This window comes from Zeus faber, assembly GCF_960531495.2.
Source record: "Zeus faber genome assembly, chromosome: 17".
NCBI classification, from domain to species: Eukaryota; Metazoa; Chordata; class Actinopteri; order Zeiformes; family Zeidae; genus Zeus; species Zeus faber.
In genome coordinates, this window is record NC_137204.1 from 21,210,934 (window position 1) to 21,237,940 (window position 27,007).

Sequence of the window (27,007 nt, forward strand, 5' to 3'; positions counted from 1 at the left end):
CTACTCTCCGTGGTCCTGCGGCACCATCGGCCCGTGCCTCAGCCCCTTTGAACCCGAAACACAGACGCACGTCTCTCCCAACGCCTGCTCTGAGCAATCGGTAGGGGAATTCAAAACATGATGTATGCGTATGTATGTAGATACTTATGTACGCCTTTCTTTAATCCCTAAAATACAGAGTTAACGGTCAAAGGCTTCAAAAAACATATTGTGCGAATACATCATGTGAAGATGATTATATTAATGCTTCCAAAAATTGGATTTTTGGTCAAATTTTTGTGGTTGTAATATCGTGATACAGTTAAATGTTTTCTTAAAGGTCGCATTACAATAAAATAATGCCATTTTCTGAACTTCATACACTGTTCCAGCTGTGCCTTGTGTGGAAATATCTTATGAGAGCCCTAATAGTCACTCCCAAAATATGGTCAAATTATCGATACTGAGGTATTTAGTCGGTCATTGTGATATTCGATTTTGTTAATATCGCCCAGCCTGAACTATACAATCCTTTAGTTTACATTTTGGCCCCTGAAGCTGAAGCGATACATACTTGTGACAACGTGGAATTTAATGCCACAGAATTGTAAAGTACTGGATTAAATTAATGCAATTCAGTCCATCCCATAAAGGTAAGGAACAACATTATCCATAACATCTGTCTGACCACCTTGTCGCCATGCAGGACTCAGAAGGTCAAGGTGGTGGTGGTGGTGGTGGTGGTGGTGGTGGTGGTGGAGGTGGTGGAGGTGGGGTCGGCGTGGGAAAGCGGTGGTTGCACTCCCTGGACCCGTACTGCCGCCTGAAGGAGGAGGACCCCATCATTCCTTTCGGCGAGGGGCCCATCATCTCCAAGTGGGGGGCCATATCGCGGGCGGCCCGCACGCGCTTCCACACCACGGACCCGGTCCAGGCCACGGCCTGCCAGGGCAGCGCCAGGACCACCCCCATCAACTTTAGAGGTGGGTTTTGGGAAGGAGGGAATACGGAAGCCTGAACATGTGTGAAATAAGTGATTTATCATGCTTGCTTCCGTTGAATTGTTTTTTTATTTTTCTTTCTTCCTTGTCTTGTTTTGCGACAGACTACGGCCCCCACTTGGATCACAGTGACTACAGATGGGGGTCCAGAGGCTCCGACTCCTCCAGTCACTCCAGCTTCCTGGAGAGGTGAACCGCACCCTAATGCCAATGTCTCTGATTGTCAAACGGTCCGAGTCGCTGTCGTCGCTGTGTTCATCCTCCTCCTTTTGATTTGTTTTTCATGATTAAAAGAATAATTATCGCCAAAAAATGACTAAAACCAACCAATCTAAATACCAATGATGATACGGAAATGATTCAGTCAAATGAGAATTTTGATTTTGAGGTTCTGATTTGAATAGATTGGTGATTCCTTACACACTACCATATTGTATGTATTGTACTTCTACATTTGTATGGCATCATATTTTCTATATTAAATCCATAGATTTTCCATCGGTATCGTACATATTAGATACAGTAACATATTATAAAACATATAGGGACATACAGAAGACAACGACCTATTTTTCACTTGAAGAAAGCTGCAGAGAACCTCACGTTGTTTTTACCCTCTATCATTTTTTCGGATTGTCGTGTTTTGCTGAATCGGCTCTGGGTCTGTTTGTGCCTTCAGTGAGCCGCTGTGCGTCTCAGACCTGAGTGGGCGCAAGAAGTCGTTGAGTGGAGATGAGAAAATGCCGTCAGACCTGCAGCCCCATCAGACAAACTACGCCGAGCGGGAACAGGCCGAGAGCGAGCCGGAGCCAGACCGAGACATCGAGCTGGAGCTCTCTGTTCTGGACATGGAGGACTCAGACCCCCAGGACGCCAAGTCCCAGGTTGGCAGAACAATCAGGGAACAAAATAAGCCCCCCAAAAAAACACACTTCTTATTGAGTAGCTGAGTATATTGACGACAGTGTTCATGGACTCATAGCTCTTTTTTTTCTATTTATTAAAACTTGAACATGTAGATTGACTGAGAATCATCTCTTCCTCCTTTTTGGGTTGACATATCCACAGCAAAACTAAAGTGAAATATATATATTTTTATAAAATTTTCTTACTTATAAGTGTTATGGATTATGGGACTCTTATCTGTATTATAGTCATTCGGATATTGCACAATAAGTCAATGCTGGAAAACAAATGGTATTTTACTGGTATTACACTGCCCCCTACAGGTTGAAACTTTAAACTCAGTTGCATCGTTGACATCTGAGGAGAAATCTGAGGCCCCATCCCATGTTCAGTGACATGGGATGGGGCCAGCAGCACAACCTTGTTGAAAGTTTCAGCCTGTTTTCATGTTGTCTTTTTTGACTCGGGGTTGAGTTAGTCTTGAAACAACAAAAAAAAGTCATTCCAGCCTCAGGAATGACAAACTAATTCCACAACATTTATTTCTAGGATAGGGTACACTGGAATGAAAAGCCATTATGCAATATGGGATAATAATATCATACATTGTGATGACCCTGATGAAAGAAACTTGAAAGAAACTAAATATTTTGCCCTTCTTTGCCTCTAAGGAGTCTTTAGAGCTCCCCAGCCCTGACTCTCAGGATCCCTCCCACCTCCTGCAGCCCCCCTGCTCCTCCCCCTGTTCCATCCTTCCGTCCGCCATCGAGGAGCGTGCGCAGACTGAGGCCCCCTCCCCGGAAAAGATGGACGCCCACCTCCTGAAGAAGATGGCGTTCAGGTCCGTTACCGTGGTAACCGAGGAACGGTGTCATGAGATTGAAGAAGTTTATGCCGAACAAAACACAAAAGCAGATAGTTGTTTATACACACATATGCACGCACGCACGCACACACACACACACAAACACACACACACACACACACACACACACACACACACACACACACACCACCAACAACAACAACAACAACTCCTCTATTTGCAGGAAGTCCCTGTCTCCAGGGGGGCTGGTCTCCGGGGGCCTGGGGGTCGGCAAGCTGGTTCTGCGGACGGGACCACTGCTCCGAAGGGGGGACACCGCCGCCGGAACCTGCCCCGGAGCCCTGGGGACAGAGATGCTGCTTAACGGAAGCTAAGGGAGACGCAAAGCCAGGCGTGACCTTCACTACGCCCAGGTTCGGCCGCTTGACCTCGCCGGACCGGAGTTGAAGGGAATGCCCTTCATTTTCATCTCACGTTTACGTTCTCCACGTTGTCCCCGATGAAGAATGTCCTCGAAGTCTAGACTATTTCAACCTGACACGGAGCCAGATAAGACAGCTTGTTGTTTTTATTGGGTGTTCCGCCCTTTTTGACCTCTCAAGAGAGAATTTACAGTATTGTTGGTATTTTATTTATGCCCCGAAGCATATCTGTGGTTTTTCAAAAGTCTCTAAAGTAAAGTTCATCTTTGCACTTTCCTCCATCATGGCTTAAATTAGGATTTAGCAATCTGACCTCAGTGAAGGCCAGCCACTCAACCTTGAACATTATGCATAATCTAGTTATGCATCATCTAGTTATGTATAATCTAGGTATCACCATTAAGTTATGCATCATCTAGTTATGCATCATCTAGTTATGCATCATCTAGTTATGTATCACCTAGTTATGCATCATCTAGTTATGCATCATCTAGTTATGCATCACCTAGTTATGCATCATCTAGTTATGCATCATCTAGTTATGCATCATCTAGTTATGTATAATCTAGTTATGCATCATCTAGTTATGCATCATCTAGTTATGCATCATCTAGTTATGCATCATCTAGTTATGTATAATCTAGTTATCACCATTAAGTTATGCATCATGTAATTATGCATCATCTAGTTATGCATCATCTAGTTATGCATCATCTAGTTATGTATAATCTAGTTATCACCATTAAGTTATAAACCATCTATTAATGCATCATCTAGTTTTGCATCATCTAGTTTTGCATCATCTATTAATGCATCATCTAGTTATGCATCATCTAGTTATGCATCATCTAGTTATGCATCATCTAGTTATGCATCATCTAGTTTTGCACCCTCTGGTTATGCATCATCTGGTTATGCATCATCTAGTTTTGCATCATCTGGTTATGCATCATCTGGTTATGCATCACCTAGTTATGCATCATCTAGTTATGCATCATCTAGTTATGCATCATCTAGTTATGCATCATCTAGTTTTGCATCATCTAGTTATGCATCATCTAGTTATGCATCATCTAGTTTTGCATCATCTAGTTATGCATCATCTAGTTTTGCATCATCTGGTTATGCATCATCTAGTTTTGCATCATCTGGTTATGCATCATCTAGTTATGCATCATCTAGTTATGCATCATCTAGTTATGCATCATCTAGTTTTGCATCATCTAGTTATGCATCATCTAGTTTTGCATCATCTAGTTATGCATCATCTAGTTATGCATCATCTAGTTTTGCATCATCTAGTTATGCATCATCTAGTTTTGCATCATCTAGTTTTGCATCATCTGGTTATGCATCATCTAGTTATGCATCATCTAGTTATGCATCATCTAGTTTTGCATCATCTAGTTATGCATCATCTAGTTTTGCATCATCTAGTTTTGCATCATCTGGTTATGCATCATCTATTAATGCATCATCTAGTTATGCACCATCTAGTTATGGCTCAGTGTCGCCGCTTCATAAGCTCCAATTATCCGATTTTTTTTTATATCATGCAGACACATGACACTCATGACATTCACTTTGCGATTTTCACTTCTATATTTGGCAGATTGCACTTTTGACGAAGCTTGCACAGACGGACATGATTGCATGCGATGTTCCACATTACACGCAGTATTGAAATGTGTGTCCCGCAAAGGCTTGTATGCGAGAATAATTGAATAATTGAATAATCTTCATGGCTCTTGTTGAGGGATTTATTTTATTTTATAAATACAGTATGTATATATATATATATATATATATATATATATATATATATATATATATATATATATATATATAGATAGATATATATGTATACATGTATATCACTCCTGCACCTCATACCAGCTTTTAACGACAATGAATCCATCAGGTTTTCCTCTCATCTCATAGAAAAACCTGTAATGTTGAGAAAACATTGTCTAGTAATATGTTTATATGGTTTATATGGTCTCTGGTTCAGCTCCAGGATTTTAATCCTTTCCCCTATGAAATCCATAAAAAGTTGAATTTGGCTGGCCAACCTCTAACGTACCACTGCTCCATTTGAATTAATGTGAGTTCTTTGTCCATATTAAACCAAAGCCACTTGACGATCAACGCTCTATTTTTTTTTTAAACGTTTGAATTGCGAGCAGCCGGTTTCCCAGATAAATTGCAATGCATGCTTTGTCTGGGGGGTCATGGGTTTAGAATTTGGTCATTACCATCAAGATGCTCCCTGTGCCTGTCGGTCGGTCGTCGCACAGGACGTTTTTTGAGCGGTGGGCTCGGAGCCGCGCTTTCAGAAAGTCACCATTGTCCTTTGTCCGGACTCTGTGAGGTCACAAAATAGATCGCTCATTTAGGAAATGAAATTGGCCGAAGTTATGATCGAATCCGACCCGAAAAATAGGCTTTTACCCGCGGGGTCAGACGAGGCCCGTGTCTTCGTCTGGAGTCAAACGGCCTCTTGACCCCTGACCTCCCAACAGTGCCCGGGTGTCATGAGCTCGTGAATAAAATAGAATCAAATAGATCTGTGTCGCTAAAGTCACTTGGGGAAGGAGAAGCATCAATGATTTACTCCCTTTATCGTTGGTAGAATTGTACACATGTTTGAGGACGGAAGGTTTTTCATTTAAAGATTATGATGTTTGTATGTCAGGTTTTCCCCCCCCCATAAATCTGCATTGTTTACTCTTACGCACGCACACACACACACACACACACACACACACACACACACACACACACACACACACACACACACACACACACACACACACACACACAAATCGTGGCCTTTATTTCTTTCAGCTTAGTAGAAGTTAGACTTGGCTCACAGTCGCAGCTTCTGTCCGTTGGCTTTGGGAGGTATTACAGTTTGCAGTAGCGGGCGACCTTTGAAGCTCAACACTGGAAAGGATGTTTCGGTGCCAGCCGTGCGCCGCAGCCCCGTCACATTTACCGGCAACACGCTCAGCGGTTATGTACACAAGATCCAGCGCTTTTTATTTTTTTATTTTTTCCGGCCCGACGTATTTTGGTTCTGTGTACCGAGCTCAAGCGCCTTCGTGTTTCTTTACGCCGCCTTTTTGTTTCACTTTTGAACGTTTTTTTTTTTTTCAAAATTTTTTTAAGCATTGGTAACTTCTGTGAAGTTTTCGTCAAAAGTATTTTGTACCAGGATCTTTGTTTGGTTTTTGTTTCCTTTGGTTTAGTTTGACCTGCCGTTGATAGATTTCCAGGCACAGACATGGGACCAGTTACTTGTTCCACGTCCACCTGTGTTTACCTGTAATCAGACGGACGACGCTCCGCTGCAAAACGTCCTGGCGCTGTTTGCCGGTGCTAATGTTTTTTCTCCCGGTCCCGCCTCGACGATTTCCCTACGGCAGCCCCTGTGACGCTCCCCTGACTTTTTACGAGCGGGATTAATGCACAGAATTCCAAAAATCTCCCTCTCGTTTATTTACACCTTATCCAATGCATTTAAGCTCTATCTTGGAGTGAATATAGGCAAGTAACGGTTGCCTCCCTCTTTTTTTCATATAAAATAGTTCAGCAGCAACCTCCTTAAAAGATACACAGTACAATAACTAATGCATTAAGGCTTCCCTTCGGGCTTGATCCTAAAGCCCATGATTGACTTTCAATCTTTCATAGATCGGAGCGCAAAAGCATTGCATCCAATGCATTTTGTTTTTTACACGTCAGAATAAGATCCCTCATTTAAACCAGCCGTCTGCTCCCCCCCTGCATTTGTTTACAACTTCATATTTGAAGTCATGTACAGTAATGTAAGTGCCATGCTGTGTACAGTACAATCAATCCACGCAATATAAAGTTATTTTTTACCATCACTTTTGAAAATCTTCGAGTGAAACTACGAGAAGGGGACGAGACTTGGACAGCTTGAAGGAGCTGCTCGCGGTTTTGTTTTTTCGTCCTGCGAGAGGAGGGTCCACCCCTGTCTCTGTCTGAAAAAACTCAGGGAAAACTTCTGTTGCCAAACTAGGTTTTTTGTGTATTCACAGTGCGTTATGGCTCTGCCTTTAGAAGTATTTACATTGGGTTATGGCGTGATCAATTTTATTATTTGCCAGTGTTTGTTTTGACAGTATTTTTACATCTGCCTTCCAGTATCAGCATAAGCTTTGTTATTAGTATTCTTATTGAAATTGACTGGGTACAATGTACGGACAGTAATGTATTGACGTTATGACTACAGTCTACAGCCCCGATTTAAAGTGTCTATTGAACATTGTTTGTAATGTTTGATTGCATTGCACTAATTCCCACCCCATCACTGCCAACACTTCTTACACACTCTGCAATGAGCCCCTCCCCCCAGCCTCCCCCTGGCCCATGCATGCAATATCCCTTTTTGTGATGGTGGAGGATTAATAACGATTTTGTAGTTGTGATACAACACACCCAGCGCTGTAAGAGTTCTGCACATGCCCACTGTGTGGCCACGCCAAGTATTGTAGTTTGCCTGCAGCGTTTTTACTTGTTTGCTAATGAGAAATTCTATCTGAAACAATGTAAATTATTATTATTATTATTATGATTATTATTATTATTATTATTACAACATGAAATTGTTGTTGTGGTTTTTTCTTCTTGGTATCCCTAGTCAGCTTCTTCCTTTTGAATTTTGAAAATTTGCTCAAGTTAAATATTTTTATCAGCTAAAACAATTGTCATTATACGATATGTTTGTTTTGATTGTGGAACTACGATGGAACTGAACTTTTCTGACTATTCATGTCTGTATTAGACATTTTATTTGCAAATCTATTGTTCGATTGAAATGTACATGAACTATTAAGAGATGGTACACATCTGTCATTGTATACAGTCGGGCGCCATCATTAGATGGATTTATAGATAATCATTTATACAACCTGTGATAACCAGACATCTTTCAACGTGTGAATTAACGGGACTCTTGTGTAATGTGTCAGATTGAGGATCATTAACTCCTTAGGAGACAACATATCTGAAAATGTCCCATAATGAATAATATGTACCTTGTATTCCATGTACTGTATTTCCTCGGAAATATCGCAGCGTGCAAGGTCTGCCTTTCGCTTACTTTGCCGTAATACTACGATGAGGATTTGTGAGCTCTAATGAAGTTTCTAAAAATGTGAAGTGTTGATCAACTGATTGCTCCTTCTTGCATATTTTCCGGTTTCTTCAGCTTATTTGCACTGACCCACAAACAGATCAGCCAAGCAGTGTTCTGCTCCTCTCGTCGAAACTGAAAGGTTGAATAGGAAGCTGATCTCGGCACCAGAAATCGCATGCTTGAATAAAGAAAAAATGGATGTCATGTCGTGCTTGTGTGTGTTTTCTCTTCCCTGTGTTAATGTTGAAAAAGAGATTTTACATACACCGTCACGCCATCAGCAGGAAGTCATGTTAATACACCTTGCCTTCCATAACGTCACTTGGTGCTGTCTCGGACCCTTTGGAAACCACACTTGGTACAAAGACCTCATGACTTATACCGTGACGGAGGCTTTTCTCGTCAAAACGCATGTGTTTTAATTTTAAGGTAACCGTGTTTATCTTCTCAGTGTTACTGAACAACTCTTGTTTCATACTCCACACGGCGTTGCACGTATTCATGCACCTCAGCAGGCATGGCACAGACGTTAAGAGGGGGCGGGTGCTGAGAGAAAAAGAAAAGGCACATGGACCCCCAGCCCCGGGAAAAGGGGCATCAAGGGGGCATCAAGGGGGCATCAAGGGGGCATCAAGGGGCAGGTCCTCGGGCACCCCCACGTGCCTGCTCCTCAAATTTGCACTGCAGTTTGCAGGTTTCTATTTCACTAAAATACAACTGCTATCATTAAACCCGTCTCAACATGTAACACCAGGTCATTTGATATATCCAAAACGACACTGCTGCTCTAGGGCCCCGCCCTATGGTCCCTCATGGCCCCATCACTCTCTTTTCTGGATGGAAACAAGGCGAACTCAATAAAGTCCCAAAATAAGACTGCAAACAGCAATCTCAACGCCCTCGCTTGCAAACGTTCTCTGGTTCAAGTTCCACCGTCTATTACCGTATGTCCGGCGTCCAAGTGGAGGAGGGCGTCCCCCCCCCCCCTCCACGTTAATGGACATCGCGTCATAATGTCGACGATGGAACGATGAGATGATGGGGCAGGAAGTGGGCATCGATTACCGCAGATCGCGCCCTTAACCCCGCGGCCGTTCAGTGGGAGACCTGCGTCTCTGCTGCCACGGATTCCGAGACGCCACGCGTGCGTTCCACGACCCAGACATGGGCGCGTTGGAGTGTAACGACACGCATGCAGATAATAATAATAATAATAATAATAATAATAACAATAATAATAATAATAATAATATTCACTTCGGGACTAGGGTTTAAAATGAATAAATAGTCATAAATAAAGATAAAACACAGCCTTCTGAGCAGGAGCATCATCATCATCATCATCATCATCATCATCATCGTCGTCGTCGTCGTCGTCGTACTCGTTAGATAACGCCTCGTGCCACCCATAGTGACGCAGAGACTCGCGAACGACTCGTTTGTTGCGAACACACGTTTTTCAGCGACTCGGGCGTCGGGAGTCACCCCCCCCCCATCCTCGACCCACACACTAAAAAAAAAACAAAACAACTGCTGCGGACTGTATTGGAGTGCAAGAAAAATTGAAATTAAAACAGCAACCCCCCCCCCCCCAAAGGAAGGCAGTCGGCGTCATTTACAGTCGCATCTTAGGGAAACGTAACGTCGGGGAAAAGCGAACGAATCACTTCGAGTCGAACCGTCCGTCGCCCGGGCGCCGAGGGCCGCTGACAGGCGCGTGCGCAGTGCGCCGTGCCGTGTTTACAGGCGGCCGCCGCTGCTGATGGTGCTGCGCGGTGCGATGTGGTGCGGTCCGCCTCGGGAATAAACGCCGCCGTGGACCCAGAAGGTAAGATGGTGGTGGGGGGGACCCGTCCGCGTTCACCACCCCCCCCCCGGGAAAGCCAGCCCGAGTGCGCGTTGCGAACACGGGACCCTAGGTTTTTTTTTTAATTTGTGGGAAGTGTCACGTTAGCATCGGCTAGCTAAGGAGAGTCCACAGAGAGTGGCCTGTTCCTGGGCTTCCTCCGCCGGACGCCTCCTGCGCCTCCCTTTTGCACTTTTTCGTGTTTTATTTTCTTCGTCTTTTTTTAATCGTGAGACTTGGTTTCAATTATTTCCGTGACTTTAAATCGACGAGTGCGTGGCGGTCGCGTAGGACCAACTAGTTTAAACCGCGCTAGTTGTGTTTTCCTCGCTATAGGATTTACCCAGCGAGCTCCGGGTCTTTAAACTGGACAAAAGTTCCGTGTTGAAAGGCGAGTATTCCCCTCCCTCCCTCCCCCCAAATAAAAAACGCGTGGTTCGAACCCGCGTTTTGGTGAGATGAGTATCTCCAGGCGCCGGGAAGTCGTCCCTGAAAGGCAAGAAAGGCATGTCTGTGGCGGTGATGTGAAAAGCCCGATCTGTGCTGTGGTGAACTCCTGAAAGTCGGGGTCGTATCTTTGTGCGTGAAGCAGCCCTCATCCTCATCCTCCTCCTCCTCCACCTCCACACAAGGAGCCCTGTTGTCACGAAGGACAGCATGTGTTCAGCGTCAGTGTTGCCCCCCGATGTTTTAAGATTAGCACTAGTTGAACACTTTTGGTGATTTGCCCCACGCTGTAAAATTGGCATCGGAATTTCTCGCGAATCATTTATTAGTAACGCTATGCTCATGGGAAAAGGCCAATGGCCGCACACACTTTTCTTATGTATTTTACAAAAACACTCTAGGAGAAGCAGTAATAGTTGTAGTAATAATTTGCACATCATTGCCACCTTGACACTTATTCTTAATAAGCCAGGAACTGCAGTGAACCCCTCCAACTGTGAAAGCATAGTACTTTATACTCGTAGCTCATCAAGCTGTAGGGGTCGAACTGCTAAGAAGTGAATCAAATTTTAATGATCAAAAAAAAAATAGTTTGGAAATGAATCGTGTTGGCAATGGCCCACGCCTCTTTGCCATTCCAACTTCAGCGTGTCAGTTCAGCTCTCTTTGCTCCATGTTATGAAATGAAGAGTGTGGTGTGGTGTGGTGAGGTGTACCCTGGTTTGGATGTCACAGTTTGGCAGGTTTTTGGTACTGCAGGCAAAAATCATTTCTGTCTCATGAGCCATTAATCTTTTTTTATTTCTTTTTTTTATTTCCGGTAACATACCTGATCACAGTTGAGCCATGCCTACACGCACCCTTTGTCAGTTCCACCACTTTTTGCATGGTGTGTATGTCGTTCACGTGGGAGCCACCCTGAACCTAGCGAGCCAACTCCCAAACAGGAGTTGTCGTGTTGAGGGTGCTTTTATTCTTGCTGCTCCTTTCTTACATCCACCATACTGATGAGGCTGGCTCGATGGGATGTGCCAAAATTGTAAACTTGGCATTTGTAATGGTAGCTGTTTACTGGTTTACAAATGTTTTACACTGCTGTCAAAAACGTTGATTTTACATCAAATTATTAAGTGTCATCTCATTGTCACAACGTCTGTTTTTTGTTGTGTGTTGATTCGGTTTGTGGAAGTATCGAGCCAGCGGTCTTCTATTGACTGATTTTGCTAATAATCATGTAGGCTTATATTTACATCACCCATAGTGTATCTAGTGTAATTTCATTGATTTAATGCGCTTCGATACTCCAGCTAGTTACATCTTGCACACACAAATTGTGTACAAACCTATCCACCTATCTTTTTGCTGACCTGACTGCCATGTGATTTTATACCTTGTAGTAATATTATGAAGGGGTAGCCTAATAAAGGCTCCTACCACACTTTTTAGCATTGATATGAAGTACTATTCTACGGGCATTGTTTGTAGTAATTCATTTTTTTTAATTTATTATCTAGCAAACAGTAGTACATGGGTGGGACGTGCTAAATGTACAAGCCTTCCAGCTCTTATTGAAATAACTATTTTACTCTGTATATTTTGATTGACATGACATTGGTGGTAAATGTTGTGGAGCTTAATGGTCATTGATTACCTTTAAGGGTCTTGGGATAATGTACATCTGCTTCAGATCTGGGAAGACATACAGTGGGCTACATACAGTGGGCTACATACTTTATATGTAGCACAGATAAAAAATATATACATGATGGATTTCTGTAAAACCAAGATAGATGCTGAGAATAAAACAGTGATCAGGCCCAGTAAAAATGTGCTCAACAAATACATTGTGTTTGTGAGATTGTAATTAGCATTAGGCCTTGTTGTTTATCAGTGATTAATCCTCTCCCCAGTTTTAGAATTATCTGCATTGCACCTGTTATATCCCTTGAAATGGGAGTTTACTTAAACCCCAAAGCATCAGTAGAATTGATCGTGATGTAATGACAAAGGTTGAACTTGTACAGGTTGAATTTTAAACACAAATGGAAAACATACCAACATTTGTTTGCAAGTTTAGCCCTTGAGCTTTTGTTATGTCTCTTGCCTCCAAAATAGGAATAAAAGCACACTTTTCGCTGTGCATCTTTCTATTTTGGGTGCAGTTGATAGCTCTAAGTAGCGTTTGTGTGTTTTCATGGGTTTGCCATGCAGGTGAAGGTGATCCAGTTTCATAAGCCAACCTAAATGGAGACATGAAATGGCCGTTAGTGGTGAATGATGTGTGAGTGTATGTGAGTGACCTGCGATGGATTGGTGTCTCATCCAAGCTGTGTCCCTGGCTTATGTGTGCAGGCATCTGGGATAGACTCCAGACACCTCGATCTTTAAAGAAATGCATGTACAGGTCCACCGTTTAATCCATTGTTGGAGAATGTTAACGAATAATAAGGGAGGATTATTTTTGGTCATTGTTGGGTAGTTTCCATAATTTTATCCATTGTTTCTGTTTACTAAAATTCAATTAGTGTGATTTAATTAAAAAGCCAACGCTTAAAATAAAACAAGACAGAAAACCGTATGAGTTTGCGTTGAGTAACCCCAAACGTCACAATTCCAGAGGTTGTGGAGTAATACATAACAGCATACACTCCTATATTAAATATGCCTAGAACAGTGGCAATAAACGGAACGCAAAACAATATTGTACCTGCATTAAGTTATATAAGGAAATCACTATTGAGAGCTACAGTTTATGCAGGTTAATTAGTTGTAAGTAAGTTATATCAATATTATACAAGATATGGATGGTTTGCATTTGCAATTTATTTAAGCATTTGAGGCTGTTGAAGCTGTTGTTGCAGCAGCATTAGCTGCAATACAGTTTGCCATCCTCGCATGTTAATAATTTTCTTGTTGGTCTTGCAGTATTCCTAGACATCTCTGCTTGTGGTCAACTTTTACGTGAGGAACAGCACTGTGCCCTTTACAAATTTTGAATATAGAAGATAATGATATACTGTCTATGTGTCTATTGTTTTGTTTATGTTATAATGGCATGTCTAGGACAGACAAGACTAGGCTAGGTTCATTTAAACATATTTTCAAAACAAGCACCAATAGTCATTCGCAGAAAATCGTCGAAATGATTGGTATTGAATTATTCGGCGATTAGATTCTATACTTTATTTAGTCGATATCGCCCGGCCCTAGGTTTTTTTGCTCTCAGAGGTGAGCTGTGTGAAATTTTGTCTGTAATCTGAATCACCCTCTCTGTGGCTCCACTTCCCCTGTCAATCAAATCAATTCTTCAAGGCTGAGGCTGCTGGGAGGGAGAAGGGTGTTTTCAAGTTATCAAAGAGCAATCAGGAAAGCAGGCCCAGAATTCTAGATGGAGCCAAGATACGGGCCGACTTTTGTTAACATGGTTTAGGAAAGAGGAAATGTCAACAAATTGCATGACTGTAGGCGTTTGGGCGCTTAGACCTTATCCCAGTTCCTTTGCATAAAAGAGCATATCAAGCTATTTCGCACCAAAGGTCTTGCAGCTATAATCAGAATGCACTGTCTTATTCCAAACTCACCGGTGTTTATGCAATCCCCGGCTTGTTTTGTATTGAGGGCTCTAGGCAGACATATTTCAAATAGTTTTGTGCGTCGGCCTTTATTGGAATAAACCGAGCCTTTCCCTTGATCTTAGTATCCCACTAGCTTCTTTCACTTTTAGGCCTAACTCGTAGAGGCCGTAACTGTTTGAATTGAACTTGAAAGTGTGTGTGTGTGTGTGTGTGTGTGTGTGTGTGTGTGTGTGTGCGCGCCATTTGCACATTGCATGAACAGGTTTTTTGGAAAGCAATCCCTTTCCCCTCTCTTTCTCTACTTTTGTGCTATACCTCTTGGACACCTCTTTTATTCCCTCCCTCTCTCACATTCTTCATGTCTTTCACGGCATCCCTCCATTTTTCTCTTGCCATCTCTGTCTGGCCAGGATCGCTCTTGTGAGGCTAGTGCAAGGAGTGTTGCTCTTTGGCTGTATCTGGCCGTGTCTTCCTCTCCCCTGTGAGCCTGCATGCCGGGCCCAGCTGGCAGCCCAGAACAGCCAGTTCAGCTGAAGAGGGGAACACACTCAAATCCGAGGATTCTGGGTGCACAATATTGTAACATGGATTTTCACTGAAAAATCATCTCAGATGGGGAATTTTATACCAGTGTTAGAAATGTCACAATAATTAGAATCTCCTGCAATCGATAGACATGTACTATTCCAAGTTAAAGACAATTAAATAATTTATCACAAGTATTTCTATGACTGTTTAATCGTCAGCTAAAACTTCATGTTTGCAGGTCATGCTTAACAAAATAAGAAATAAATGTTTATTATTATTTCCGTATTATAGTGGCTGTTCGTAGCCATGCATAGAGAAACAAAGAACGTAAATTACAGGATGTCATTTTGGTCTACATTCTTCGACTCTACTCTGAGACCACTCTAGTTTGCCTTTGTTTTCATGGTGATCTACACCACCACCACACCTTTTGCTGCACAAGCTCTCTCTTCTCCTCTCTTCTCTTCTCAGGGCTTCCTCGTCTCGCCCTAATATCTACCTTCTCTATCGATAGATACAGAAAAGCACACGAGGTGATTGGTAGAACTGTAGCCCCTAAAGAAGATCTCAGGTTTAAAATAAATGAAACAGGCATGAGATGTAGATGGAGGGTATGGTGGATTGAGAAATATACAAACCGCAAAGAAGAACGCTTTAAAACGTCTTTGTTCTCACTATCCTCTTGTCTGCCTGATTTCCACTGAAAATATAAAAGTTGCTAAATAGTATACCGGTCTGTAAAACATCAGAAAAAGTTGCGTTATTAAAATGCATGCTGTCTCTCCAGCAATCTCAAAATAATGGTGGTCTTCTGCAGCACTGAAAAGGTTGATGAGCATTAGTGACTTGCCCGTGGCGGGAGGATGGCAGCTGATTGGGCTGGGGACTAAGGCAGGGTGACAAGGCAACCATTATAAGGCTGTGTGAGCTGCTACTTAGTCAGAAAAATGTAGGGTGTGTGTGTGTGTGTGTGTGTGTGTGTGTGTGTGTGTGTGAGTGAGAGCGTGAGCATGAGCGTGATGCAGCACCAGCTTTTGTGTTTTATGGCAAGGTTCAAGCCAGCACAAAACACTAGAAGCTTTTGTGTATGTCTCTGGTATCTACCGTTTTTTGGGCTATAATTCATACCGAGCCGTTCGATAAATGACTGCGTGTTCAGTACATAACTATGAACCGTACAATTACAGCATTACCTCATAAACAGTTGTTTAGTGTTGTTTTCGAGTGCAGCTTAAATTCTTAGGCTTGAGTTCCACCCGGATTGTCAGTGTGTCACAACTTATTAGTTCACAAATGAGCCAGTCTCATCAATATGGCAAACGCAAACAAGAAAAAACAGACCCATAAAACCACCACAATAATGGCACTTGCGAGGGAACTTGCTTATTTGAATCAAATGCATTTTGCTTGTTTTCTTTTTTGTTTACTATTAGTTATAATTAAGATGCTAAATGAATAAATGTTATTATCATTATTATTATTATTATTATGGAACATCGTGTTTTCCATGTGAACTATATTAACCATGGCCCAAAAGTGGTATATCAGACAAAGACTGTGTCTGACACACGACAATGGATGATAATGGAAATGCCACAAACCAGAACATTTCGGCATCACTCATTTGCCTTGTTTTGTTGCTTCATATGGACAATCAGCCACTGTTTAAATTCTTCAAAATAATTTAAACCAATGTCTTTTTTTGCATTTAGTTTTTACCAAAAATCAGATGGGTCATAGGTTTTATACTCACTTCTCATATTTTGACATTGCTAGTGGATTGCACATACTTCGGGCTACAGTTGTAAAAGTGTTCCAACTCCCATTCCACTGCATCAAAAGCTTTATTATGTTACACAATATGTCACCACAGTCATCTGCCACTCCCAGTGACCCTGCCTTTCCAACTGTTTCTGCCAGATAAGTGAAAAACAACACCAAGGGCTCCCACTTTGGATGAACAACAGTCGTTTCTTTCCTCAGTTTGCATTGGATCTGAGCAGAAAGTGAAATCCTTATCTAAACCGGTTTTGGTTCTGCAGTAGCTGCAGTTACCTCTGCACATTAAAGCAAACCTACTTGGGGTTTATATGCTACTCCAGACCTTTATCCGTTTCTGATGGTTTGTACATTTACACAGGAGAGGAAATAAAGTATTGAATAGTGGAGGGTGTGGCCAGCTGCACTCTTTGCAGGGCAGAGGAGAGCAAGGAGGAGGGTGAAATGGGGGAGTTGCAGCAAGAAATGATTTAAACTATATTTTAATACCAGATGAAGAATCACTTAATTGGTCCCTGTGGGGACCATTTGTTCTCTGCATTTTCCCCAGAGATTGACAAAAAGTAGCATAGTGTCAAGAAGGTTTAAGGCTGAAAAGAAATCCTCTCCAATTTCACATGAACACATTGTCTGACATTTGTGGCTTAATATCCATTCTGCAATTTCTTTTCGCAGTAAAATAGGTTACCTGTGAAGTTGACAGCTAGACTTGTTGATACGTTGCTGTGTACGTTGTTTATTGATTTTCTTCTTATAATCTATGGCAGCGGTTCCCAACCTTTTCGGACTCAAGGCCAACTTGAAAATCTCAAAAGTGTTGGCGGCCCACGTCCGACCAGAAGTTATACGGGAGCCAAACAGTGCGTTCTCGGAGGATGTATATTTTAACAATCGTTTGCATTCTAAGGCATACAATAGAGGTGGGTTAAAAATAACCTTATATCTGTGGAATTTTCGCGTACCCTAAGCAACAGTACCTGGTAACTGCTGTGTGAGTGCGCAGTGTTTTGAATGTAGCTTAACGACCCACGCCAGCGCTGATGAATCTAATTATAACAGGAGCCCATTAAGATGAACTCACCTCATGAGAGGTGGCGTCTGCCATGCTGATGTTGCATGGCAGACACCAAATGATTGACATCTGGCCTAAGGGACGACAGTCTCAGGCGAAGATCTGGCTCAACATTCCGTTTATTCCTATATTTCGTCTTCAATGCCACAAGCGCCGAAAAGCCAGTCTCGCAGAGATACGTCACGGGGAAGGCATCAGAAATCAGACAGCTCTGTCGGACAGATCGGGATACTCAGAAGCAACGTGAAATCAAAAGTTTGTCAGGTACTTCTGTGAGAAAGCCAGTTTCAATGCGCTGTCACAGCGGAGATCCACAAGACTGTCCTTCTCTTTTGCATTCAGGCCTGCGAGGGTCTTGTCACTGTGGCTGGCGAAGGGGTTTTCGATCCAGCTGCACTGCACATTTGGGATGGGGAAGTATTCCCGCGGCTTGGTCCTCAAACTGTGCAGGTGCTCTTTGACATGATTGATTACGTTGACGAGAAGCCACGTTTCTTCCTATTTAACAAAACCGACCGATTCTCAAACGAGTCAAAGTTTAACCAGTCAGCTCGCCTGGCCCACATATCCGTTTTTCTTATGGTGGCTTCTATTTTATTCTGGACATTGAACATGGTCTCTGCTCTTCCTTGGAGACTTTGAGGTTGAGGTTGAGTCCATTTAAGTGGCTGAATATGTGGGCCAGGTATCCCAATTCAGCCAGCCGCTCAAAATCACTGAAGCGATGTGCAGGTTCAAACTTTGTGTCGAGAAAAAACACCCTCACCTTATCACGCAATTTAAAAAATCGCATCGGTAACTTCCCCCCTTGAGAGCCACCGGACTTCGGTGTAAAAGAAGCTGCTTGTGGTCACTGCCCAATCTTGTCACATAAAATGGGAAATAAAGGTGATTGCGGTGGTCAGCCTTTGATGAAGCTGTCTCTGACAGCTTGATCTTGAACAGTTTTTATATCTTCAGCATTTTCTTTACAGCCAGTGCTGCTCTGTGTATACTGCAGTGGACAGATGCTATAAGTGGAGCCACAGCTTTCACCCAGGTTATGACTTCACTGTGCCGGCCCAGTATGGCACCGGCCCCATCGGCGCTCACTCCCAAGCGTTTGGACCAATCAATCCCGTTTGAAACTATGAACGCGTTCAGAATGTCGAAAATGGCCTCAGCAGTTGAACGTGTCGGTAAAGATTTACAAGACAGGAACTCTCCTTTTATCTCTCCATTGTTTTCATACCTTACATAGCCAAGCAGGTTTGACAGATTTGTGATGTCTGTCGATTCATCCAGTTGGAGGGCATGAAAAACGACTCTCTTGCTCTTTCGTACGCTCATTATCAGCTGTTCTGACACATTCTCTCCCATCTCGTCAATCCTGCGTTTGACTGAGTGATCAGACAATGAGACGAGGTATATCGGCTTGCACGCCTTCTCCCATAACATCACCGACACAATCTCTTTTGTGGCGGGAAGAATTCAATTCTCCCTGATTGTATTACCAGGCACAGTTTTGAGTCGTGCGACCCGAAAGGACGCTTCCACTGCCTTTGCGTTCTCGGGGCCACTACATGACGTTTCAATGACTCTCTTCTTGCCCTGATGCTCCTTGAGTTTATTATGGAAAAATTGAAGTGGCTTGGACATGTCCTGTTGGTGTTTTTCTTGAGGTGACGCCGCAGTTTACATGGCTTCAGAGCTTTGTTTCATCCATCCGGCTAGCCAGCCATCCATTTTGATTATCACCGCAAGTTAAAAAATGTACAGGTGGATGTAGTACGCCCTAACATAAGTTCCTATCTATCAGTGATGCTGCGTTTTTGAAGGTTTTAAAGAGAATACCATGAAATGATTATTTTCATTTACATTTAAAAACGTTTTGTAATTAATAACGTAATGCAAATAGGTTGATCTATGGATCCAATACAGGTAGTCAGCTTTTGGTGAAATGTTAAGGGCTCATATGATTTAAAACTTAATTTGATTTAATTTAATAATTACATTTCTGTCCATTTATTCTTTTGATTGCTTATTCAATTGATCATTTTACCCTGTTCCCTTATAAAAGCATTGATAGTGACATTCACATAGCATAGTAAAAGGAGAAATTGGGGCTCTTGTTAAGTATCTCTAGAACCTTCTGTTGTCTCTTCCTGTGTTGCACACAAAATCCATCTCCCTCATCCGTTCGCCACACATACTGAACTAACAACTCTGGAGTCTCTTTTATTTAATTTCAAATTGTGTCACTTTTCACTTTATTTTAAGAATTTCAACTACTTCGTGTAACTGGAATTCAAGTCACATGGAAGAGACAAACCTCAACTTCTATTCACTTTCTGACATCATCATCATTTATATATTCCCCTGCTTCCCGGTACTCTCATGGCAGTTATCTCTCATGTAAATAAAACCAGCCATTCTACCTTCCCTTTTTGTCTTTATCCTCCTAGTTCCTTCTTTCGAAGTCACAGAGCAGCCGTATTGGTAATCGAAAAAATCCCCAACACACACATTATCTACAATGAGATTGCAGTCAATGTGCGCGTGCGTGCGCGCGCGCGCGCGCGCACACACACACACACACACACACACACACACACACACACACACACACACACACACACACACACACACACACACACACACACACACACACACACACTGATACAGTCAAACCGGGATTGCTTAAGCCTGCTTTATAGTCGCCACAGCACAGTGACATCATTTACAGCGATTTGGCACTAGGACCTCCCAATTTTTGGAACTCCACTCCGATGCGTTCCGAAGGAGGGTTGTGTGAAGAGGTCCCCAGGTACAGGCGTCGGTATTAAAGTAATTAGTTACATTACGTTTGTGTTACTCTGCAACATCGCCTAAGATGCATTATCACATAATTGCCACCGTCGGGTCCCCATTGGCAGGGTAGACCATGTGCATGCCCCACTGGCCTGTGCATGCCCCACTGGCCTGTGCCGGGGAATTAAGTACTCAAACCGTGATGGACATTGCTGTTTGGTTTGATGACCCCAGTGTTCATTTTCATGCTGAGTAAGTCTTGGTCTCTCAGTTTTGGTTCGCCAATAAAGAGACTGTTGGGACTTCTTTGTAATATTTACAGCGGTTCTTTGTTTCCCATGGTGGTTTGTGCACATTGCCCCCTGTCTTTGAGGAGAATATCGCCACGGCATCTACAATATATGGCACTGGGCCAACTTTAAAAGCTTGTGCTCTCTGCTAGTGCGCACCATGAGCTGCACGGCTCACTTGCAGCGGCTATTATACAGGCTTTAGTATTGAAGTTTTCCCGCTAGCTCGAGGCTTTTATCTTTATATTGATTAGGGATTAGGTTAACGACACAGTTATTTGCTAGTAGGTGTCTAGTGGTGGCTAGTCAACAAGGCCTTTTGCCGATTAGTCTTTTGTTGTGGGTAGGGGTGGGGTGCGGGAGAGGGTTGATCAAATCAAAAACAAAATAAAAATGACAAGTAGGTCGAAATAAATACAGTTTGTGGAGTTGAAGTCCCGTCGTCATATTTTACACAATGAATATTTACCGTCTGCTTTGGGTCGGAACTTAAATATCCCAAAAAATGGCAAACTATGTGACGTATGTGTCCCAACGACACATCATCTTTCTGCTTCTCCTTAGAGTTCTAGACGCTGCGGGTCTTTGTGAGGGAGGGGGCGGGGCTTCGTTCTATATCGACAAACGTGATTGGTCAGAGGCAAAGCTTTCGGATCAGCTTTAGACCGTCCAAACTGATTAGTTTTCCATTGCAACTTGCCAAGTGCAGAAATTAACAGATCTGCAGCGTTTTTTATCTGATCCACCCAGCACTAATTCAAATTGTGCTTGGAGGGAATTACTATCACCAGACGTTATGACCGGAGAGATTTAAATATGTCGGACCTCACCAGATTTTCCCGGTAGAAACCCGGCAATTACCGGATAACGGAAACGCTGGAGAGTTGATCTCCTCAGTAGAATGAACGCAACCGCATGCAGCACAAATGGCTCTCATGTCTTGCAAGTAAACTGAAGGAGAGGTTTGTTGCAATGGTGATTTAACATAAACCATTGACTTGATCATGGCAGGTCATCATGTGCAGTGTAAATAAGAAGACGGAAAGCAGAACATTTCCAGAGGAGTGGAGTTGTACTTTCTGTTGGTTTGTGTGTGCCTGCACGTGAGCGGTGTTGCTCTTTGAAGTGGCGTGACATTTATTTGGGGCTCTGAGTGTCTGAATGGTTCGCCACCATATACACCCGGTATATATACCCGAAAGTTACAGTATGTGAAGCTGCCTCCCAAAACACCTGTTTATTTTTTATTATTTTTTTTTTTTTTCATGTGCTGTATAGAACAATGCCATGGTTTTCTGTATTTTAGGGCTGGGCAATATTGAGATAATATACATATCCTGCTATGAGACTAGATATCACCTGGGAACTTGGTTGTCGTTAAAACATCCACATTGTTTCTCAAATATTTCTTGTGTGTAAAAATCTATGAAAACATCAATATTCATCATCAATATATCTTTTAAAGTATCGACATTGAGATATTTGTCAAAGATATTCGCGATTTTATTTTGTCATCATCGTCCGGCCCTGCTACAGAGGAGGAAGAGGAATAATTCATAATCTTTATAGTGCTGCTGCTTTAAATATAGAAGAAGTAGATGAGGAAATGAACAACGTTAATTACAGGATCACAGATTGTTTGTGTTTCTGGAGGCCGGCCAAAAGGAGAGTTGAGCAGTCGAGTAAATTGGGTGTTTGCCAATGTATTATCCACTAACTTTTGAGAAGTGTAATTATCAGATGTGATTTGGCTCATTTATTTGTGGCTAACACACAGATGTGTCTGTAATGGGTTGAACACTTGGCTCTGGGGATCTGACTTGTTTTTTTCCCCTAATCATTTGCATTCATGTTTAAGCAATTTCCCGAAATGACACTTGACATCATCACAGCTTTGCATTGCTTCAAAATATTTGCAAAAAAAAAAAAAAGAAATCCATGCTTATCCTGAAATAATCAAAATGAGTATTGGGCCAATTTTTCCATCTGATTCATGTTTTTTTATTTTTCTCTAATTAGCCTACTATTCTATTCTTGAACAAATTTGATCCTTTTATCCAGCACTTTGCTTTACCCTTTGCTATGGAGTCCCCCTAATTTTAATGTGCTGTCAGCAAAATCTAGCGTGTGCAGTTACCTTTATCTGTAAAACAGCCATTTTGGGCTCTAAATAATAAATGATTGACCTTTTTTTTTAATTTTTATTTTATTTTTTTAATTTTTATGACAACTTCCAAGAAAAATCACCTCAAACGTCACATCTTTGTAGCCAAGTTTCCAATGATGACAACAAATACGTTTCATGAATTTCCTCATACCATGACTTCTTCAACCCCGCTCACCCTCTTTTTTTAATATTTTTTCTTTCTCTAGGTGATTTTGCTCATCACCCCCCCACCACAACCTCCTCCTGTCTTCCATTCATGAGCAGAGTGGCTGGCTTTAGCAGCGGCAGCCATGGATGACAAGGGCTCGGTGGGGAAGATTAGCGTTTCCTCTGACTCTGTGTCCACTCTCAACAGTGAGGACTTTGTCCTTGTGTCCAGGCTGGGGGATGAGACGCCCTCCTCCACTAATAATGGTAGCGATGACGAAAAAACAGGACTGAAGGTAAGGACAGCTAGGCAGTAAGAGAGGTGAAGATGAAAAGAAGAGTAGCAAGATTTTGGGCTTTTAGTAGTCAACATTTTTTTTATTCAGCTGTAAGTGCTGGTCAAAGAAGGGGCCTTCACTTATCTGTGAAGCTTGAAAATTTTAAAGGAAGGAGTCCTCATGGTTGAGTTTACATACTCCTAATAACATATCTAAGATGTCTAATGACTACTAACTGTGGTTGTGATCCGGTCCTAAGTGCACCAGACTACTCCGAATAACATTACAATGGCTTACAATGCAGAATTTCTCCTATTGCTTTGGTCTGTGTTTATTTCAAAATGACCCCTTGACTCTTAAAAAAATAAAATAAAATAGGACACCAACTCTGCGTAACGTTGTATGTTCTTTCTATTCTCACAAGCGGAGGAGGAATGCCAAGCCTAGTTTTTTTTATTTTTTTTATTACAAATCTACGTTTGCCATTTTCATCAACACCGGCCACAAATGCTTCACTGCCACCTTAAAGCTTGCCGCCTTGTGATCATGGCTACTTTGGATTCATTCTTAGCTCAACAGTAAAAAAAACTAAAGAAAGATTGAAAATGGCTTTCTACACGAAAACAGGAAGAAATTCTGCATGCTGTGCCTTTCAACAGCTTTTGAGAAGGGTTTGATCGCAGTTTCATATCGTGGTTGGATCAGTTGGTGTCATATCCGTATGCCTTTCTTAGATACACTATTCATTGGCATTGTCGCTGTGGCACGGTTCATCACTGCATGTAGTACTTGGTTTATTGTATTTGGTCATCGCTCACTTCTCCAAAACATCTTTCATCATGCACCGATATCCACCTGGAGAGAATCATTTCACGTTCTATTAAAGCTAAACATTTCACGCTTTGCTTCCTCTTATATTCTCTCGGCCCCCACCGGCTCCCCACTGTCTTAAATAGTTTGCTTTTGTATTTATTACTTGTAGAAAAGGAACCGTCTTGAACTGAGATTCTGTGTGCGGGTGCAAGGCTATCTAAAGAAAGTAAAGTATTCTGTACAAGTAACACAATTTATCGTCATAAGCTCATGCCCGATAGCCAAATTTACTTTTAAAAAATTAATAAAAAAAATAAAGTATCAAACTAACAGGGATTTGGACAATTATTATAATTTATTGACGTACAAAACGTGACAATTCTAATAAAAATAGGTATACATACACAGTATACTAATATAGGGGGGGTGATACTTTATCTACTCGAGATTGCCAGGGTGTCGGGGGGGGAGTTATGGCACAGTCCGCCAGTGAAACGTCTCCATTGACGGCGTGGAAAGAAATATTTATTTGTTGTATATTAAATAAGTTTTCATTTGAACATAAGGGACACGTTAAGCGTGGGGTCTGGGGGTCGTCCCCCAGGAAATTTTGAGTGTCAAACACTTCATTTCCTGCACTCCGGTGAGTTTTTATGCACCAGCTTGTGCCTTTTATGCCTCAATTTAGGGTGGAAATATCTTTATTTATGTTAGGGAAAACACAAAACTGTTTTCATTGGGGGAGGGACAAATGCACGTGTTCTAAATATTGAGGGGGACCTATCATCACCCCCCCCCCCCTGAAATCTTGGCGAGTAAACAATAACTATTAAGAGGTAACTGTGGGAGCCGCTACCCGCAGGTTGGGGTTTAAGGAGGGAGATGGAGTCTTTCTGGCCGCGGTTCGCCAACACGGCGAGAGTTTTTATTATAACGTTAAACAAAAAGGTTCGCTGGCCACACGTTTAAATAATAAAGAATAATGATTTTAGGCACAGGAGGAATGGCGTTCCAATCTGGCTCTTGGTCGGCTGACGAGCCCGTGCGCCGATCCCCTCTGCAAGACAGGCAAACATTAAGAAAGCCCCCCGCCCCGAGTCGGACCAACGGGCGCTGATTCGGCCGACGATGAGGTAGCTTGGCGGCCCAGGAAAGGGAGCCTTGCTGCCGTCTGCAGCCGTGGCTTGACCACGCCCCTTGGTCCGCCACATACCCCCACCACCCGTCCAGCCGACAGTCGGGAGAGAAAGTCAGCCACGACCATCTGCGCCGCCGGCCTATGGATCACCCGAAAGTTAAAGGGCTGGAGAGCCAGGTACCACCGGGTGATCCGGCTGTTTGTGTCCTTCATGCAGTGGAGCCACTGTAGCAGGGCGTGGTCCGAAAAGAGGGTGAAAGCACGTCCCAGGAGGTAGTAGCGGAGGGAACCGACGGCCCACCTGATCGCCAAACACTCCCTCTACCCTCCGCCCCGGTTCCGTCCCCACTTCTTTGGGTTGGTGCTGAGCCCCACCCACCTCAGGGACCCAAGCACTTGCGCCCGCACGCCGCATACGCCGCTGCCAGGCTGCGGCATATGCTACCTACAGAGGCAGGACGCTGTCTGTGAGTCTCTGAAAGGTGACTGGGGCACCGACCAACCCGAAACGAAGTGTGCGAACATGGTACAACCAAAACAGAGTGGAGAAGGCCCATTTTTCCTTGGACTCCTGAGACAAGGGAATCTGCCAGTAGCCCTCGGTTAAATCCAGTGAAAAAACGAGCCGTACCAAACCGGTCGAGAAGCTCGTCGACCCAGAGGCATCCGGGTAGGCGTCGAAATTTGACACCGCGTTCACCCTTCGGTAGTCTACGCGGAACCGGACCGACCCATCGGGCTTAACCACCAGCACGATGGGACTAGACCAGTCACCCGTGGACTCCTCCTATCACGCCCATGTCCAGCGTGGCCTCTAATTCCGCCTGCACGATCTTGCGTTTATGTTCGGGGCAGCCGATACGGCCGAGTGCGCACCTTCACCCCCGGGGTCGTCTCCACACTGCGGTGGAGTATGAGAGACATGAGGTCTGGCAGGGAGGAGAAGACATCATAGGCGACGCTGAAGTGCTGCCACGTCCTCCTTCTGGGACGGAGAGCGATGTTCACTTAACACTTAGCACTTGACCGACCGGTTTTTGAACCTCCGGCCCAAACTCATCCCGCGTGACAAACGAAAAAATGGTATCCGAGCAGTAAATCCGAATTGAGCCCTCTGGCTTGCAGTGTACACGTAGCCTAACGGAACCATTCAAATGCTCTGCACTCCGTTAGACAGTGGATCAAGAACAATATTGGGAATATAACATTTAATTTTAAAACAATATGATATTGATTGATTATTTATTTTTTATTTTTTTCATTAAATGCCTTGCTTTCATTATAATTGTCATTTGTTTTTGAGGATGTTTAATTGAGTCCAGTCACATTTCATAGTTAAAAAAAAAAATGCTTGGGAGCCCGGTCATACGTCTGTTCCCCTCCGCCCACTGTGTCCGCTCCGTACGTTCTTCTCTAATCAGACTTTTTTCCCCCCAAATTTTACCCATCATATCACAGCGCCATGTTCTGTTAAACATTATTATCTTATCTTTGATATCACAATCCGAATCATATCCATCACGTTAACTACTCTTATGGAGCGCTTGCCGGGGCCGAGTGGCACTTCTCACAAGCTGCCGGCACTCTGTTCTGCCCCGTCAAGTGGACAAATCAAGTGGGACATATCGTAAAATATATCATATTTAATTGAATCGGAGTCCACATTTTCTTTAAATTAAACGCACAAGCTGCGAGCTCCAGCTGCCAGCTCCAGCTCCAGCCCCCCCTCCACTCGCGCATTCAGCACAGCTGGAAAAGCTCTGCTTCAGCGATACCGTACGCACTAGTCACATTAGAAATCACATTTTATTTTCCAATTGCCCGATCGGACAACTG

At 43.1% G+C, this 27,007-nt stretch overlaps 2 protein-coding genes across 4 annotated transcripts in view; both read left to right on the forward strand.

The window, feature by feature from the left end:
- The window catches only part of rc3h2 (ring finger and CCCH-type domains 2), a 21,885-nt gene extending 18,301 nt beyond the window's left edge, over positions 1 to 3,584 (forward strand). Inside the window, exons 15-20 of the mRNA XM_080018366.1 lie at positions 1 to 100; positions 686 to 962; positions 1,085 to 1,169; positions 1,660 to 1,864; positions 2,558 to 2,727; positions 2,936 to 3,584. The exon at positions 1 to 100 is cut by the window's left edge and continues 65 nt beyond it. Of these exons, the coding sequence (XP_079874492.1) occupies positions 1 to 100; positions 686 to 962; positions 1,085 to 1,169; positions 1,660 to 1,864; positions 2,558 to 2,727; positions 2,936 to 3,086 (988 nt within the window). The 3' untranslated portion in view covers positions 3,087 to 3,584. The remainder of the gene's footprint in view (positions 101 to 685; positions 963 to 1,084; positions 1,170 to 1,659; positions 1,865 to 2,557; positions 2,728 to 2,935) is intronic.
- A 6,470-nt stretch (positions 3,585 to 10,054) lies between these two features.
- rabgap1 (RAB GTPase activating protein 1) overlaps positions 10,055 to 27,007 on the forward strand; it is a 100,434-nt gene continuing 83,481 nt past the window's right edge. For 2 of the 3 annotated variants that reach the window (XM_080017561.1, XM_080017562.1), the window contains exons 1-2: positions 10,061 to 10,129; positions 23,002 to 23,238. In XM_080017561.1, the coding sequence (XP_079873687.1) occupies positions 23,086 to 23,238 (153 nt within the window). In that variant the 5' untranslated portion in view covers positions 10,061 to 10,129; positions 23,002 to 23,085. Of the gene's footprint in view, positions 10,130 to 23,001; positions 23,239 to 27,007 lie in introns of all 3 variants that reach the window. The other variant, XM_080017563.1, reaches the window with a different exon arrangement.